We start from the raw sequence: 17118 nt of genomic DNA on the forward strand, positions 1-17118 counted from the left end.
TTTAAAGGATGCAAGTATGATTTAGCGAAAATTAAAAACTAATTCTGAGAAACTGAGGTCATTGTGGATGCAGAATGTACTTAGCAATGATACTTGTACTTCTGATTGTCAGTTGAAGGTTTTAGGCTTGAACTGGAACCCAGTAAGTGATAAATTTTCTTTAGATAGAAGAAGATTATTGGATATTTTAAAGAGTTTGAAGAGCACAAAGCGTTATGTCTTGCATGTTGCAGCAATTTTTGATTCAATTGGTTTTGCAGCTCCATTTATAGTTAGGATTAAGTGTTTGCTACAGAAAATTTGCGAACGTGGTATTGATTGGGATGAGAAATTGCCAGATGACCTTAAAATCAAGTGGACTAGCTGGTGTTCTGAGGTTAAATATCTGAAGGATATTTCAGTTCCGATAAATTTATTTGTGTGTTGTGATAACTTAAAATTAAAAAATGGAAATACATGTATTTTGCGATGCGTCTCCTATAGCTTATGGTGCTGTAGCGTATTGTCATTACTTAAATGATAAGGGTGACATTTCCATGTCGTTTGTCATGTCGAAAAGCAGAGTAGCTCCTTTGAAGAAATCGACGTTGCCACGATTGGAACTAATGGCAGCAGTCATAGGAGCTAGAATAGGAAAGTATGTGGGAGAGGTTTTTAAGAATCTTATTGATAAATTTGTGTATTGGACTGATTCCTTAATTGTCTTGTTTTGGATAAAGGGTTCTGCGAAGCAATGGAAACAGTTTGCCGGTAATAGAGTGGTTGAAGTGCAGGAAAAATCAGATCCCAGCTTTTGGAATCATTGCAGTGGAAGGGAAAATCCTGTTGATTTAGTTAGTAGGGTGTGCCAGTTCAATGTTTGTTGGTGGTGTGGTCCATATTGGCTAAAAAGAAAAGAAAATTTTTTCCCTAAGCATCCACTGAAGGATATCCCACTGGAAGTAGTAGAAACTGAGAGAAAGGGATGCATTGTGCATACTACTGTGATTAAGAATTTTGTGATTGATGAACTGCTTCATAAATATTCTTCTTGGACAAAACTTTTACAAGTTATAGCTTGGTGTCTCAGATTTATTGCCAATGTGAAATGGTCATCAATAACAAGGACAAAATTAAATTTTCTCCAGACTGGAGAGCTAGCCGTAGCACATTCTTGGGTAATCAAGTCTGTGCAAATGCAAGAATTTAGTGAAGAAATCGATCATTTGAAAAAGAGAAAACTAGTGAGAACCCACAGTAAACTCAATATGTTGAATCTATTCTTAGATGATGAGGGTATTCTAAGAGTGGGAGGAAGACTAAGAAATGCTAGCATCGCACGGAATGTAAAATATCCAGTCATTCTGCCTAAATCACACTATATTACAGAACTGATAATACGATATTATCACTATAAATATCTTCACGGAGGAGCACAAATGCTCCATTCAGAAATCAAGCAGGGATATTGGATTTTTAATGCACGAGCAGCTATTCGAAAGATCATTCTTAAATGTGTAACATGCTGTCAACATAGAAGTGAGCTGTCCTATCAAGCAATGGGCGATCTTCCAGCATCCAGAGTGAATCCCGCAAGAGCTTTTTCGAAATGTGGTGTGGATTTTTCAGGTCCTTTCCAAGTTAAACTGAAGAAAGGGCACGGTGTTCGGACAGTGAAGATCTACGTTTGTGTTTTCGTATGTTTTAGTACTAAGGTAGTGCATTTAGAACAAGTTGGAGACGTGACGACAGATTCCTTCATAGCAGCTCTAAAATGATTCATTGCTAGACGTGGAAGACCGGAGGAAAAGTATAATGATTGCGGCACTAATTTTATAGGTGCCAACAGACAACTGAAATCATATCGTTCGGACCAAAGGGTAGCTAGATACTTAATAGAGGAAGAAATTAAATGGAATTTCAATCCGCCTTCTGCGCCGCACTTTGGTGGAATATGGGAAGCAGCGGTAAAGGCTATGAAATATCATAAGAGAAGAGCAATTGATTCTCAAGTTCTAACTTTTGAAGAATTTGCTACTTATCTAGCAGAAGTCGAGGGATGTCTGAACTCAAGACCATTAGTAGCGATTTCAGGTGATCCAGATGATTTTTCCGTGATTACACCGGGTCATTTTTTAATAGGAACATCATTAAAGGCTATTCTGGAACCAAATGTGTGCGACGAGACACTAACACTTCGCAATCGTTGGAAACTAGTTCAGGAAATGTCGCAGTCCTTCTGGAGGAAATGGTCTACTGCAAGTTCTCAACTGCATTTTGACTCAACTGCAAGTTCGCACAAAATGGCATCGTGCTTCAGCAAATATTAAAGTAAATGACTTAGTAATCATTAAGGAAGATAACAAACCTCCCTTAAAATGGAAACTGGGACGTATCACCGAAATTTACTCAGGTAAAGATTACAGAGTTCGTGTTGTAAAAGTAAAAACTGCTGATGGTGAATTCAAGAGACCCATTCACAAACTGTGTGTGTTACCAATAGACAGTTAAGTATCGTGAAAAATTTTGAACTTTAACTTGATATTCTTCGATATTCATTTAAATTCTTTAAGTTTTAATGTTATTGTACATATTTCTGTTATTGATTTTGTGTAATTCATTGTTTATCGTTATATGTTAATTTAGGCTTAGTATTACTCATTTATAAGCAAGAACTATTAAATCTAGAAATTATATGCTTACTAAGAATAATGTTAAGTATTAATTTCATGTAAGAGGTAGTTTGATGTCCTGAACGGTCATCCGTGGGGAGTATGTTGAGATCTCCCATAGAGGGCATTGTAGCACCCCTCAATTATGTGAGAAAAGTTTTGATTTGAGAGAGAGTTGGCGTGGGTTTTGAGAATGTAGTGTGAAAAGCTGTGTAACGCATATTTGCTATGTAACTGTACTATGTAATAAAATGTAATTAAATGTATTTATGTTAAATGTGGAGCAATTTTGAAGGAGCATTCTTTACACCGAAAGATTACTGGACTTTTAATTTACATTTGTAACATATTTTTACTGGGTTTAAAAACCCTTCGAATAATGTGCCCTTTTAGCCCTGCTGATTGCAAGTAAAAAGGAAGCTCTGCAACTAGATATTACAACAGTCCGAAATATAAAATTTCAACATTCTATGGCTAATCTTTTTGAGTTAATACCTACATACAGACTTTACAGAAAAATTCCTTTTGCAAGCCATTCTGAAATAAAAAAATCATTATTCATGCATACAAACACTACACAAAAAGTAATCAAAATAAAGATCTCCATTGATAAACGAAAATCAAAATTTTTGCGATTGTGATATTTTCTTTATTTTACACAAGGAAGTAAAAGGACACCACACAGTGCTAGATTTAACAGCTTTTGTACATTTTTGTGCTTACATTTACGTACACTCAAAATGTACAATCTGCCAGATGAATTTCTACAGAATCCTAGTATTCAATGAAAATAATTTAGGTCTTTGTACCAAATTTATAAACTTGGAGGAAATAGTTAATTTTATTTATAATATTATTATCAATACTTTTAATATTTAATTTTATTTACATTATTTGTATCGTTTTTGACATTAGAAATATCAACAACACATTTGTTTTACCTTTTGACTACTACATGGTACAACTGCATCTGTTCTTACTCATTGCCATTCCATGAAGCCTAAGATTGTCATTAAAGATTGGAAAATTTGGAAATTTTAAGACTTTTCTAATTTGTATTTAAAACTTTTTAAAACTATCATCTTATAGTAAATCAAATATTAGAAATCTATCTTTGCATGAAATTAAGAAATCTAAGGTGCTCTCTCTCTTATATACATAGTATATATATATATATACATAGATAGATACTTTTAGTTTATGTTGTTATTATATTGTATATTGTTCATAGGCTGCAATATTGGTACAGCTAAAAATATAAGTTTTGGGCTATAATTGTCATCAAAATTGTAAAATCACCTTTCTGAGACAGCAATACTGCCAGATATTTTAGTTTAATACCACACTAGCAGATAATAGTAATGTACCTGTTACATCTTTTGATTGCTTGTGTATATTGGCTGCAACAACACTTCTCACTTTATGTCAGATGACTTTACTGTTGCAAAGGATTTTATACATCAGACAGATAAAAATTTTATTATAAATAAATCAATAGCACTGTACATTTTGGCATTACTGAAAGCAGAAAAACAATTATTGGATTACTTCTTCTATAAGGAACACATCTTCCAGATGCAGGAAAAGGTAGAAGTCTTTCAAGGAAGTAATAATAGAAATAGATAACAACAAAGTTTTTTCAATATCTGAGAAAATTTGATAATCTACCTTGCCAGGAATGCCAAGTTGTTATTCAGCATTTTATGATTATCTAAAACTTGAATTGTAAAAATAGGTTTGACATTAAAACTAATGTAAATATATAGTTATTTTAAAGAAACTGTTCACTTTATTTTGCACTTTAATTAATGATGCAGCACTGAAACATTAAGAAGACCATTTAATAACTTCGTGGTACTTATCACAATATGGTAACATTACTAATAAAACTTATTTTTTTTTTCATTAATATGAGCCATGAACTTTTGGTATAGTTCAAAGTAAAATTTGGTCATAGTAATGTTAAAAAAAAAAAAAAAAAAAACACAGAAAGAGAGGATAAGAACAGTACAATATTGATAATATTTATTATTAAATAAAATTAATTTTTTAAACATTTTGTAATTATTAAGAAAACTCCTATGAAGCATTTTACTATGGCTCATGCTTTAATCTATTGATTAAGTGCAAAAATCCTGTATTTCAAAATCAAGCAAAACTTTTAACATATTTGTCCCGAAATGCCAGTTTTCTGAGTTGTGCCATACTGCAGCCCACAAAAGATATATATATATATATAAAATTAATAAATACTATTAATGCTACACAAAATGCTTCAAAATGAATTAATTAAGAAAAAGATAATATGTACAGAATTAATATCAATCAACAGTGGTAAACTATTTAACATGGTGCAAATTAAATATTATTTACAACAAGAATTTGGGGGGGGGGAACTTAAACGAAAGTAAATTAATACAAAAATAAAACAATAATGATTAAATGCTAAATAATGGTAAATAAATCGTTGGTCTTTGTCAAGAAACAGCCAAAAGAATTATTAACAGAACTGCATTTCTGGGTTATGCCTGGATCAGTTTCACATAAAAATAATCAAAGGGAATTACTTTTTAAATTTAAAATAAAAGAAACTGAAGTTTTTTTTTTTAAAAAGTTGTTTAAGAAAATTTAAAAGGCAACCATCATGATATAGATAAATGTGTAAATTACTTATAAGGCAATTGGCAAAACCAAAATTACATATAAAGCAAAATTGCCTTAGTTTTGTAAAAGTAGAAACTAAAATAAATAAATAAATAAATAAAAAGAATAATATGAAATAAATAAATAAAAGGCAATTTAAATTTCAACCTTAATTTCATAAAGCAAACAACCAATTAAGTTAATCCAAAATAGGTAAATAAAACATGGTAGCAAGCACCAGGAAGAATTTTAGAATTGTTAAAAACCAAAGTAAAAGCTAAAAACCAAAAAAATTATAAAACTGAAGTTTCAAAATAAACAGAAATAACTAAAAATCTCATATTAGAAAAGGTGAATGTGTGTGCTGCAGATGCAGTCAGCTAATCAATGTTCATGTTTACAAACTGTTAAGTGCAGCCACAATTTTTTTTTATATTCGTTATACTACTTATATTTGGAAAGTAAATTGATAAAAGTGCCCAAATGATTTGCTTTGGATATTTGCATCCGTATTTACAAGGCTGCACATTAACTTATTAATAAAAGCTGCCATGAAGGCCCACCAGCAGAGTTTCTGCCTGTAGCCTTAGACTCTAATTGAGCTATCTTCATCTTACAAGGTAAACATCAATCATGTTAGGATTACAAAATCCACATAATTAAACAGAAATAAACACCTAAAAATAAAGTATGTGGCTACAGATTCAATTTCAAAAAATAATTACTGATTAAATAATTAAATAAAACAAAACTTAAAATTATTTAATAAAATAAACCAAATAAATAAAAATGGTTTAAAACACTATAAAATATATAAAAGCCAATACAACAAATATTTACACCTATCACCTATGAGCATTTTACAATTCTCATATTTATTTTTAAAAGTTTCAAAACAAAACTTGTTTTATTATTCAAATTTTAGAGTGTTGTAAAATGCTGAATAACAGTTTGGTATAACACTATATAAATATAAATATTGCTTCCTGGAAGAAAGTTGGTAAACTTTTCCTGCACATGAAGGCATTCACATTGACAGCCTTTTAAATCTGTTTCTTTAAAAGAAGTATCATAGAAGAAGTAATGAAATGATTGTTTCTTTACTTTTGATACAGAAATGTTAAAGTGAACAGTGTCATTGCTATTTACAATAAAATTTTGACATATCTAATCTGTGACATCAGTAAAGTCGTTATGTCACATTTTTAAAAGTTAGAAAGTTTGCCTTGTTTCTTTGTGGTTCTAATTAAAAAGGCATATTGAGATGGAACATAAATGGTCCTCTTTGAATAATTATTTAGCATTTTTCAATTTAAGTGTGAGCACTACCTCCTTCATTTTGCCTAAGGTCAACAACAAGAAATATATGTGTTATCCTTTTAATCAGTAAAATTGCCACAGCATATAAGTAATAGGCAAGAATGCATTTATTTTTTTATATGGATAGCAACTGTCAGAATAAAGTGTTATTTCTAAATCACCTGATCTTCATGTATCCCTTTTTTATACCAAAATGTTTAGCAAGCATATTAGAGTTTCAGCTGCACCTTTCTTTCCATTGGCTTCATGCCATGAGTAGCAATAGACATCAGTAAGACTACTCTAAAAAACTATCAGAAATTGTCAAGTTGTAAGCGGATAATTTTGATTTATTAAAAATAAATAATGCAATATTTCCACTTGGTGTGGTTACAGCTGCTTGCAAACCAAACATGATACACAGAGTGAGAGATTAACATAGTTTTATGAATTCAACATGACTATTTGTTTTACAAGTTAATCTTCTCAACTCACATAACATAAGAAATACTGGTTTTTATCCAAACACTGCAAAAATAGTGCACTTTGAGACAGACTACAACAAATGAGTTAAATCACTCAATAACACAGGCACAACTCGAGAAGGTTCACAGCTGATGAACAAAATGTGCAATGCTCCTAACAAGCACCTGGTGCAAACCGACAAGTATTGATATTACAGTAACTATAGGCAAGACACCAAAATAACATAACAGGAATGCTACTGTTATCTGCCAATACAGAAATAAACACAATATGTGCCAGTGCTACTATCACAAAGAAGACAATTTTAGAATGTTGGGAATGGTCATAACTTGAAATAAGTTCTGTCAGTACTACAGCCAATGAAATACATTTACAACACAAACATACACATTAAAAATCCTTACCAGAGAAACATGCTAGATGGTCCATTTTATGTTCAATTTTGTCATACTTTAAATCTGCTAAATACTTCAACCCACTTTTAGATGTTTGCACCAGTTTATCGTTTATACCCTAGGGAAGAAATAAACAGAAAATGTGAAACCACAGTAATGCATTTTATACACTTCAAACATACCTGAAAATAAGTTAAAAAATAAAACAGAAAATGGAAAAAATGTATAATGATTTTACCGAGTCTAGTCAGTGTCATTTCAAAATATTTAATACAATAAAAAGCTATTTAGTATTTCTAATTATACATATTATGATTTAAATGTATTTTTATTTAAATAAATCAGATTAAAAAGAAAAAAAAATTAAACAACTGCATTTATTGCTTTCAATTGCTTGGTTTGTTAATCACCAACAGACATTAAATTTGAATGTTAAATATCTTATACTTTACTGAAAGGCAACATGCTGGCACAAGGAAGATAAAAGCATTTTAACCAGGCTTTTAGACAGTTGAGTTTATTGATTAAAACTGAAAGAAAAATATTTTTTACTTTGAGAATGGTAAAAGTTTGGCACTTTGAACATAACTTTTTTTTTAAAACACTGCTGGCTTTCAAATCGCTGAGAAATTCATAAAAAATGTGAAACTAAAAAAAAAAAAAAAAAAAAAAAAAAAAAAAAAAAAAAAAAAAAAATTATATTATGCTCAAAGGGGCATTTTTTTAAACATTTTATTTGTTACCTTTATTTATTAAATATCATGTTCTTCCCACTTAACCACATAAAATCCAATTCAACAGCAACATCACAAAATATTTAAAAACAGGAAAACAGCATATCTTTAGAATTTCTGATACATAGTATTTGATACTGGAGATAAAAAGATAAAAATGTTTTTTTCCATACAGTGTTGCTATTTCTCGCTTTGAAATTGTTGAGTTTATTATTCAAAAATTCATTAAAGTTTTACAAAATTTAAAATAGATAATAAAACAAATTTAAAATTCAGGCTTCCAAGTGCCCATGTTCGGTTGGAGGATTACATTATTCAAAATTTGATGGCTTTGGCAATAATATTTGGTGGTAACAGTTTGAAAAGTGATTCAACGCAAAAAGTGAAATGTTGCAAAATGCCATTTTGAGACTAATAGCTTTTTGGGTCTAATGTCTCTTTGGGCAAACAAACACAAAATTTAGGTTTTGAGGCACATTATATTTGAGTCAAAGACTGTGTGTTCAAAATGACTCTAGGTGCAGTTATTTTTCCACAGTACAAGGAACATACAATACAAAATCCAAGATTCTGACTTGTTTCGACTTCTTCAATTTCGGATTTGGGTTTGGCTTGGTTTGGTTGGTTTATTAGATTACGGCAAAGCACTCGAGGGCTATCTGCCTTAAGGGAGGGATGCCTTTGTGGAGGACTTTCTAATTGAAACTGGCTCGTATACACTTTACACATGGGAAAAACCACAAAAATGCCCATGCAGCCAGCCCGTTCACAGGATTCGAACCTCGGATCTAACTACCAGTGTTCAGCGGTGTTACCGCTCAGCCGCTGGTGGGCCCTTCGGATTTGGGAGTTTTCTGGATGTTAGATTAATAGTTTAAACCTAGTACAATGATATCTAGAAATTACAAAACTAAAACTATGAAACATTGATTTATGAAATAGTGAAGCATTTATGACCTTAAGAGAATCAAAATCCATAAAAAAGGCTCAATATTTATTTATTTGTTTTATTCAATATTTTTTCCAATGCAAGTTTTTTTTTTTTTTTAAATAATAATACTTTCTCTTTAATTCTATAGACATAATTTCTTGTTCAGTTACAAAGTTCCATCCTTCATATTTTCAAATTGCCTTGCTGAGAATTCCCACTAAATTGTCAATTTAAATTTTTTTGTTCTCATCTACCTTTATATGGCCCACTAGCGGCCAATTGTAAAAGCCACTAAACAGTGGTAGTTTGTTCCGGGGTTTGAATGCCGATGAACAGGATTTGAATATGATTTTCTCCATGTTAACGTGAATACGGGCCAGTTTCTGTTAAAAAGACCTTTAAGGGCTCTCCCTCCCTTTCCACATAGTGCCTAAGGGCGAAGCATGTAATAAGAAAAAGACTACCTCTCTCGCACTTTCTTCATCGTCCGTAGTGATATTTTTTCTATTTAGAATCAATCATCCATTAGTTGATTGGTAACTGAGCATTATCACAGCAATCAGAAATAATTTTCAAATTTTGATTAGAAGTTCCTTCAGCAAACTTATATAGTTCTATATGAAAACTCAACCAGTTTAGATCATTTGCGTAGTAATGCTCCCAATTCCTCTCCCCAATAATTTTATGGGAAATATCAATCTCAGTACAGTAATAATCACTACAAGAGATATCCAAACAATCAGACTAATTCAATGTAAATATCGACAATTGTCAAACCAATCGAAGAGTCATCTCTAGCACTGGAAAATGTTGCCAAGCTACCTGAATTATTAAGAACATTCATATTATCAATACTGCAAAACTGAATAATGGCCTCACTCTTTGGATCCCTTGAGTGTATTGCCATAAACAAATAAACCAAACTAAACCACATCTTTTGGATTGATTACAAAATGGCAAGGACTCAACAGATTCCTTGCTTTAAAGTCACCATACAAATGAATATTTCACATCCTTCATTTGAATTAATAATATTACTGATACCATGCAAGTAATCATCAACGGTTTCCCTAAAAGGAAAATATACTGAAATTAAAATGGCATCTAAATTGTTTATAGGCATTTTTATTGTCACAATATTAGGAGAAGAAAATAAAAGCATCACTGGAGGATTACCGAACAGCATTATTGCCACATAAAGGAAAAACAATCCTTTCGATCGTATCATGCCCGACATTTCATTGGGATTCCTCGAATCTTATTTTTCACCACATAAGGTTCCTGCAAGAAAGCAATATTATAACCTCTCTCATCAACATTAACATACAATTGATTAGTAGCTGCTTAGCATGGTGTAAATTAAGAGCAACAGTCGGGCAACAATTATCAATGGACTGGCATGATAAAAAAGCATCTTCTCTAAAATAAGTGACGGATATTATTGAGAATAAAAAAATTTCTTCTACCACAGATAATAAATATGGATCAAAACCATTAGCTTTTGACTTTTCTGAGAACAGAACTGCTGATGATACTGTTGAAAAAACTGTATCCATGTTTACCATGGAGATTTCACAGTTCTTCTAATGTATGATAGCTTGTGCCACAAACCATGACAAGCTAAAGCCAATGATAGTTTTTAAAAGGAAAACTGTTCCGATCAGAGATCTTCTTAGTGAAGTAATTATTTGATCAAATAAGAATGGATTGATGGGCGGAAACAATCAAAAATGTTTGGCACAAAAAAAAAAAAAAAAAAGGTTTGCCCCCCCCCAAATTTTTTTTAGCAATATCATATGGAATCTTTTTTTCCAATCAAAAGCATTGTTAAAAATGGATTCCATGCATTCTCATTTACATGATCAATGAAATCCAGATGTCAAAATATCAAAAAATTGTCTACCACCTTAACAATAATTTCTGGTTGCTTGAAAAAAATTAAAAACCATTAGATTTTTCAGTTAAATCCTTCAAAGTCCAAAAAAAGTGCAAGTGGTGAATGAGTGATTGTGTTACTTTCAAATATGACTTTGAAGCAAGCTGAAACTTCCACACTTAAATTTCTCAGACCATCATTAAATTCTGCCACCAGAATTAGCATGAATTTTGTAAGCAGTCTTCCAAAAACAGCAAAAATGTGTAGAGCATCTTATGAATAAGTTGCAAAATGGGGTAGGCAGAGCATGGAAATCAGTGGAAATATTGCCAATAATAGGAGGATTCAAAGCTGAAATTATATCTCCAGGTACTAAGAGACTGTAAACTAAGATAATGAATGCGAAATGGCATCTGGCAGACTCGAACTAATTCAGATAGCAAAGAATCAGATTTTGACAGCTTCATGTGATGCACAGTTTGGTTTAACACTTTTTGTTAGCAAGAGTAAAATTTTAAATTTTCTTCTGTCATTTAATTTAAAATCTCATTGCTTTGATATGTTTTATATTATTTAGCATGAGTATAATGTATATGGACTTCTTTAGTTAAGTACATTCATGAATGTAAGATTATTTCAACATTTCTTACATATAAATTTATTTTTGAGCTATGGTTTCATTTCAAGCAATTTTCTTAACTGATATGACATATATCATCAAATAGGTCAAGATTTTGCAACTATAACATTCATGGCAATGTCACACACAATTTAACTTAAAGTGGAGTTTATGCTAATGTGGTATTTTATGCGCATTTTAGATTTTTGGGGGGGGGTGGCATTTTCCTTGAGTGCACTATTTACGCTGATGTGGCCATTCTTCCTGAAATTATGGTTTTATATATATATATTTGTAATCAATAGAGTCTTGATTATGTTGATTGAATGTCATTGCCTATTCAGCTATCAACCCCTTGATAATCATCTCAAGGGGTTAGTACTGACCCTGTTACAAATCCCTGCACTAAACAAATGTACTCTTACTTCAACTAACTCCTGAAGCATCTGCAAAGCTTGCATATCCTCGCCATTGGACTGGATCCAGGATTTTAGGAGATATTCATAAAAGCTGTCACCAAGAGCTCCCATAGACATGTGATCTGAAATCCAAACATACAGTTATTCATCCTGAAAAGTTAATCCATTATCATTTTCACACAACTGCTCTCTCTAAAAAGCTCATCTACAACAACTTGTCCACAAAAATTTTAACAAACTGTAAGGAAAGCAAATACCATAGCTGCCAACCTTGAAATGTGAAAAACTAGCTACTTCCGCAAAGTTTTTGCACTGCATGCAAACATCATTTCGAAAGAACTTGAAACTGACTAAGTTCATCATGTATTGGCAGTTTGAGAAAATAGCCCAAGAAAATATAACTCCAACAAAACAGCTGATTACAAAATAGCCTAAATCTTTGTGAAGGCTTCTGAATTGGGTCTTGCAAACATTTTTTAAAAATTTTTTTTAGTATCTAAATATACACAATTCATATAAATGAGTAATTACACCTTGCACATAAGTGCATTTTGAAAAATACACATGTTCATATTTGATTTCCTCTACATATTCACACATGCTGGCTTATTAAAAAATACTTCCCAACCATTTGTCATGAAGGATGCCTTAGTAACAATTTCCACATACAGGTTACCCCAACATACAGAAGTTTAACATCCTCTGGCCTATATTCTAAATTATAATCATTAAATAATTTACAGAAGCTTTATATGTTTTGCACAAAAACATGTCTAAGTATCACAATAATCTTGAAATGTGTTATCTCAATAAGCATTAATTTTGTTGTGTTTACTGGTATTACATGCATTTTTATTCTTAAAAAGATATATAAAGAAATACATGTGAACATATTTTTATTTATTTTTAGATACTAAAGCTGGATGGGAATTTTGTTAAATGATATAAAAAGTTGATATTTGCATAAAAAATTTTTAGAAGTGAAACTAAGAATAATATATTTAGGAATAATATATTTTTATAATTATATTTAGGCTGTTTTGTCATGGGCTATTTTGACGGGTTATGTTATATAATGTATGATTCAGGTTATTGAACTATTTATAATGTTTCTGATGCAAAATATATCATTAATTAATTAATTAATATTACACATTTTGTGTTCTTCATCAAATTTCATTTTGAAATTCTATTACACTTTTTATACCCAGGAAATCTCAAGTACAAAAGGAAAGCTCTTATTTATTGAAGTACTTTAAGATACAATAAAAGCAAAAATAAAGATAGAATGGCAAAACAATTCATAGGGTGCTAGACGAATATACACTTAGACTAAAATGGAAACATTCTAGATTTTCTATCCATTTGAAAAGTGAAAATTATAGAATGTCATTTGATAAAAACACTGAATATTTTCCATTATGAAAGAAATGAATTTTTATTTAAATCAATTAAAATTTTTTAAAAAGTGTGCATTTAGAACTATTGCTTTTAAATAGTTTAGTCCGCTAAGCCATACTGGACAGAGCCAATCTGAAAAATAAATATCTTACATTTTGCCAAATAGCAACTAACTTCTATAAAAAGTGAAACTGTTGGTCTCATCGATAGTTTTAAAGGCTGCATGGTTTTTTGCTCATGAAAATTTTCAGAGGTTAAATGGCAGAAAAGTGATATGATTACTGCTGACTGGATACTATGTTTCTACTGACTGGCCAATGACGTGTAGATGAGAATGTCCTTTATCAACAAGAAAACATGCACTGCTGGAGTACCTAACTTGGAACAGCTTACCTTCATCAAAGAATATCCTACCAAATCTATTATTGAGACATAAGATAAGGTCCTGAGCAGATTAACATTCCTTTCTTAACATCTTAGGTCTTGATGTTACATGACAAAGCACCAACAATGTAGATTTTGACATATTGAGTGTAGGGAGAGACAGCTAAACTAACTAATGAACATAATAAGTCTGCAAGAAAAAGGAAGTATGAAAATAATCGGGCCAAAAAATGCATGTGAGAAATAAAAGCAACATCTAACATGAGGAAAAAGCAAGATCTGAATCCACAATATCTAGTAGAGGCTGAAATTCCTTCTAAGCCTGTCACCTCCATGCTAGGGTGTCTTAAAATGCATAAATTACAGAGTTGGTTAACTTCACACAACACACACACTTTCATCTTTGCTTTAGTTTTAATGTAAAGCTGTTGCTGCAGCCTTCCTAGTTTTTGAAGAGTGAACTAAACATTAATTGTTGTCTTTAGTCATGGCCCTCTTTTACAGCTGACAGCAAAGTATGCATTTTATGTATTTCTTAGCTCCCTCTTAGATAAAAACAATGCATTTAAAGTTAACCAAAGGACTCCACACAACACACACACTTTCATCTTTGCTTTAATTTTAATGTAAAGCTGTTGCTGCAGCCTTCCTAGTTTTTGAAGAGTGAACTAAACATTAGTTGTTGTCTTTAGTCATGGCCCTCTTTTTCAGCTGACAGCAAAGTATGCATTTTATGTATTTCTTAGCTCCCTCTTAGATAAAAACAATGCATTTAAAGTTAACCAAAGCAAAATCATGTTTTGAAACAAATAGCTTTTTCCAACTAATAATTAATTGATATACTATGTGAATATATGTCACGTGTACTGATACAAAATAAAATTAAATACAGATTACAGATATTAATCGATTTAACATTGGTTAAGTCCTCATAAAATGGTCTACAAACGTCTACAGTTGATTAACATATTCACGCCAGCATGTATCACTGGTGGGTCATGCTTGAATCTCCCATCAGGCAGCATGCATCACCAGTGGGTCACACCCCTCCCATCAGGCGACATGCATTATTGGTGTGTCATGCTCGAATATTCGATCAGATGCTGCACATCATTAACAAAATCCTTGTCGGGTTGACAGTATTCTTGATCTTGACGTACTTCTCCTGCTTCCATTTACAGATTAACGAGACGAATCAGTTATTTCCATATCTATATTATGTATTATTTATATGGGCAAAAATTAAGAAAGAAAAAATAATTCACCTTTCTGGTGACACTTATTGGAAGAAATGTGCAGTCAGGTTGGAAAAAATGGTATGAGTTACACAACTTGTAAAATACATTGTTACTGGGCACTCAATTGCACATACAGTAAAAGAATAAGTGATAATACCATGCTGCCAGATGAAGTGAAGAATGAATTTGAGCACCATCTCATAGTGGAAAACATGAGTATCAGAGCCAGTGTGAACATGTCAAGACAATTCAGATCCAATAAATTTTAATAAGAAAATGTATGATGAAAATCATAAGGGATTTGGGGGGAATCATAAGGGAAAATCATAATTTGCACAATTCAAACTTTCATTAATCCAGTAAATTTCCTCCCCAGCTAGGAAACCATTTTTTTAATAATGGAAAGCCAGAAGATTGCATGATTTACCATGAAAATTGGCAGCAATGAAGTATATATCTGCCAACTTCTAAGAATTTTTGTAATTTTTTATGTAACTGCTTTAATTTCATGACCATGGAAATTATTTTGGGTGTTTTTGGTTCTGTATTAACTGATACCTGCAGATACATTGCCATCAATATGTTGGCACCTTTTGATGATGAAAGCAGCATCAGCAGATCGATGCAACAGATTTTTGATAGGCCCCGGGTGGTAATCACAACACAACAAACACATTGCTATTTTCCACAACTTGTCTCTACCATCATATGAATTCTGCTATAAATGAAAGTGAGTAAATTTTCTAGAACTAAATCCAAGTACTAATTTTAATGCTTTGTTGTGTGTTTAGTTGATATTACACCTCCACTATCTATCTTCTGTCAGGAGTCTCAATATGGCAGGATGTGGCTCCTGAAACAATTTTCCACAGCTCTCAACTATATTTTTCCTAAATTAATTTGCATTATAAAGACATTAATTATAATGACAAGAATCTGAAGAAAACATTTAAGCTTTAAATGATATGGACTCAAATTTTACATTATTTTCATCAAACAAATACAAATGTGACTAATGCCCTAGAAAATGTAAAATGGAGATAATTAATTTACACTATGATAGTATTATGAATTTAGTAATTATGTGTAAATTATAGTATCTCTTGTGTAATGATCTAACATGAAAAGCCTGAAGAATGTGAAGTCCTCCGGAAAAATAAGGCTACAGGGACAAGTCCATTTACAGGGTTCGTACACATTTCTGCACATGGAAATTAAGTACTTTTAAGGACCATTAATGAAAATAATAAAGGGCCTATCAGCCAACAGGAGCTAAAAATTCAATTCAATCAGCTTATATCTGAATTTCGCTTTTGTAATAACATTCTAAGAATAAAATAGATCCGTAAGTAGGATGCATTCTTATTAAACATAACTTTAAAAAAATTTGAGAATGAAATCCACATTATAAAATTTATCAAATAGCATTAAATATTTTCACGCGTATAATAGTTGGACATATTTGAAAGAAGATTGGGGACATTTCATTAAAAACTTTATGCTGATTTTATCTTTTATGTCTCATTTTGCCATGTACTTACTCAGTCTAGAGGTTTAGTAAATTTTATGTCAAATGGCATAGGTTAAAATGAGAAATAAAATCATAATCAGCATGATTTGTAACAGAAGATTAACTGTTGCTAGTGCTGCTGCTTGCTGAGAGAGAGACCTGTTGATCAGAAAAAAACCTGAAAGCCTGTTGTAGATTAGGTTTTTCTCCCACATTTCTTGGCATGTCTTTGTGGTGTGGTGGTCTGCACACTCGGCTCGTATTTGAGAGGTCCGCAGTTTGATTCCCGGTAAAGGCTTTGCATATTTTTCATCTTTCCTGCTTCCAAAAAATACCTAATGTCTCTACAGCCTGTATAATGCCTGAACTAAAAGGGTGGTGGATGATGATTCTCCTCACTCAGGATTTGGCGACTGGGTCCCCTAAAACTCCAGTCGCCTTCTAAAAGGGGGAGTATATAACGTATTTCTCCCACCTTCTTGGTATGGTGGTCTGCACGCTGGGCGCGTATTCCAGAGGTCCGCGATTCGAT

The 17118-nt window shown here is 31.8% G+C and overlaps 1 protein-coding gene across 1 annotated transcript in view; it reads right to left on the reverse strand.

Annotated features, from left to right (window-relative positions):
• alpha-Man-Ia (alpha-Mannosidase class I a) overlaps nucleotides 1-17118 on the reverse strand; it is a 94080-nt gene that overhangs the window by 21912 nt on the left and 55050 nt on the right. Inside the window, exons 6-7 of the mRNA XM_035351284.2 lie at nucleotides 12060-12175; nucleotides 7484-7592 (exon numbers count right to left, since the gene is read on the reverse strand). Coding sequence (XP_035207175.1) covers nucleotides 7484-7592; nucleotides 12060-12175 — 225 coding nt within the window. The remainder of the gene's footprint in view (nucleotides 1-7483; nucleotides 7593-12059; nucleotides 12176-17118) is intronic.

The sequence above is a fragment of the Stegodyphus dumicola genome, chromosome 1, assembly GCF_044657685.1.
Source record: "Stegodyphus dumicola isolate Sdum_Otavi_A_Nest chromosome 1, ASM4465768v1".
Lineage (NCBI taxonomy): Eukaryota > Metazoa > Arthropoda > Arachnida > Araneae > Eresidae > Stegodyphus > Stegodyphus dumicola.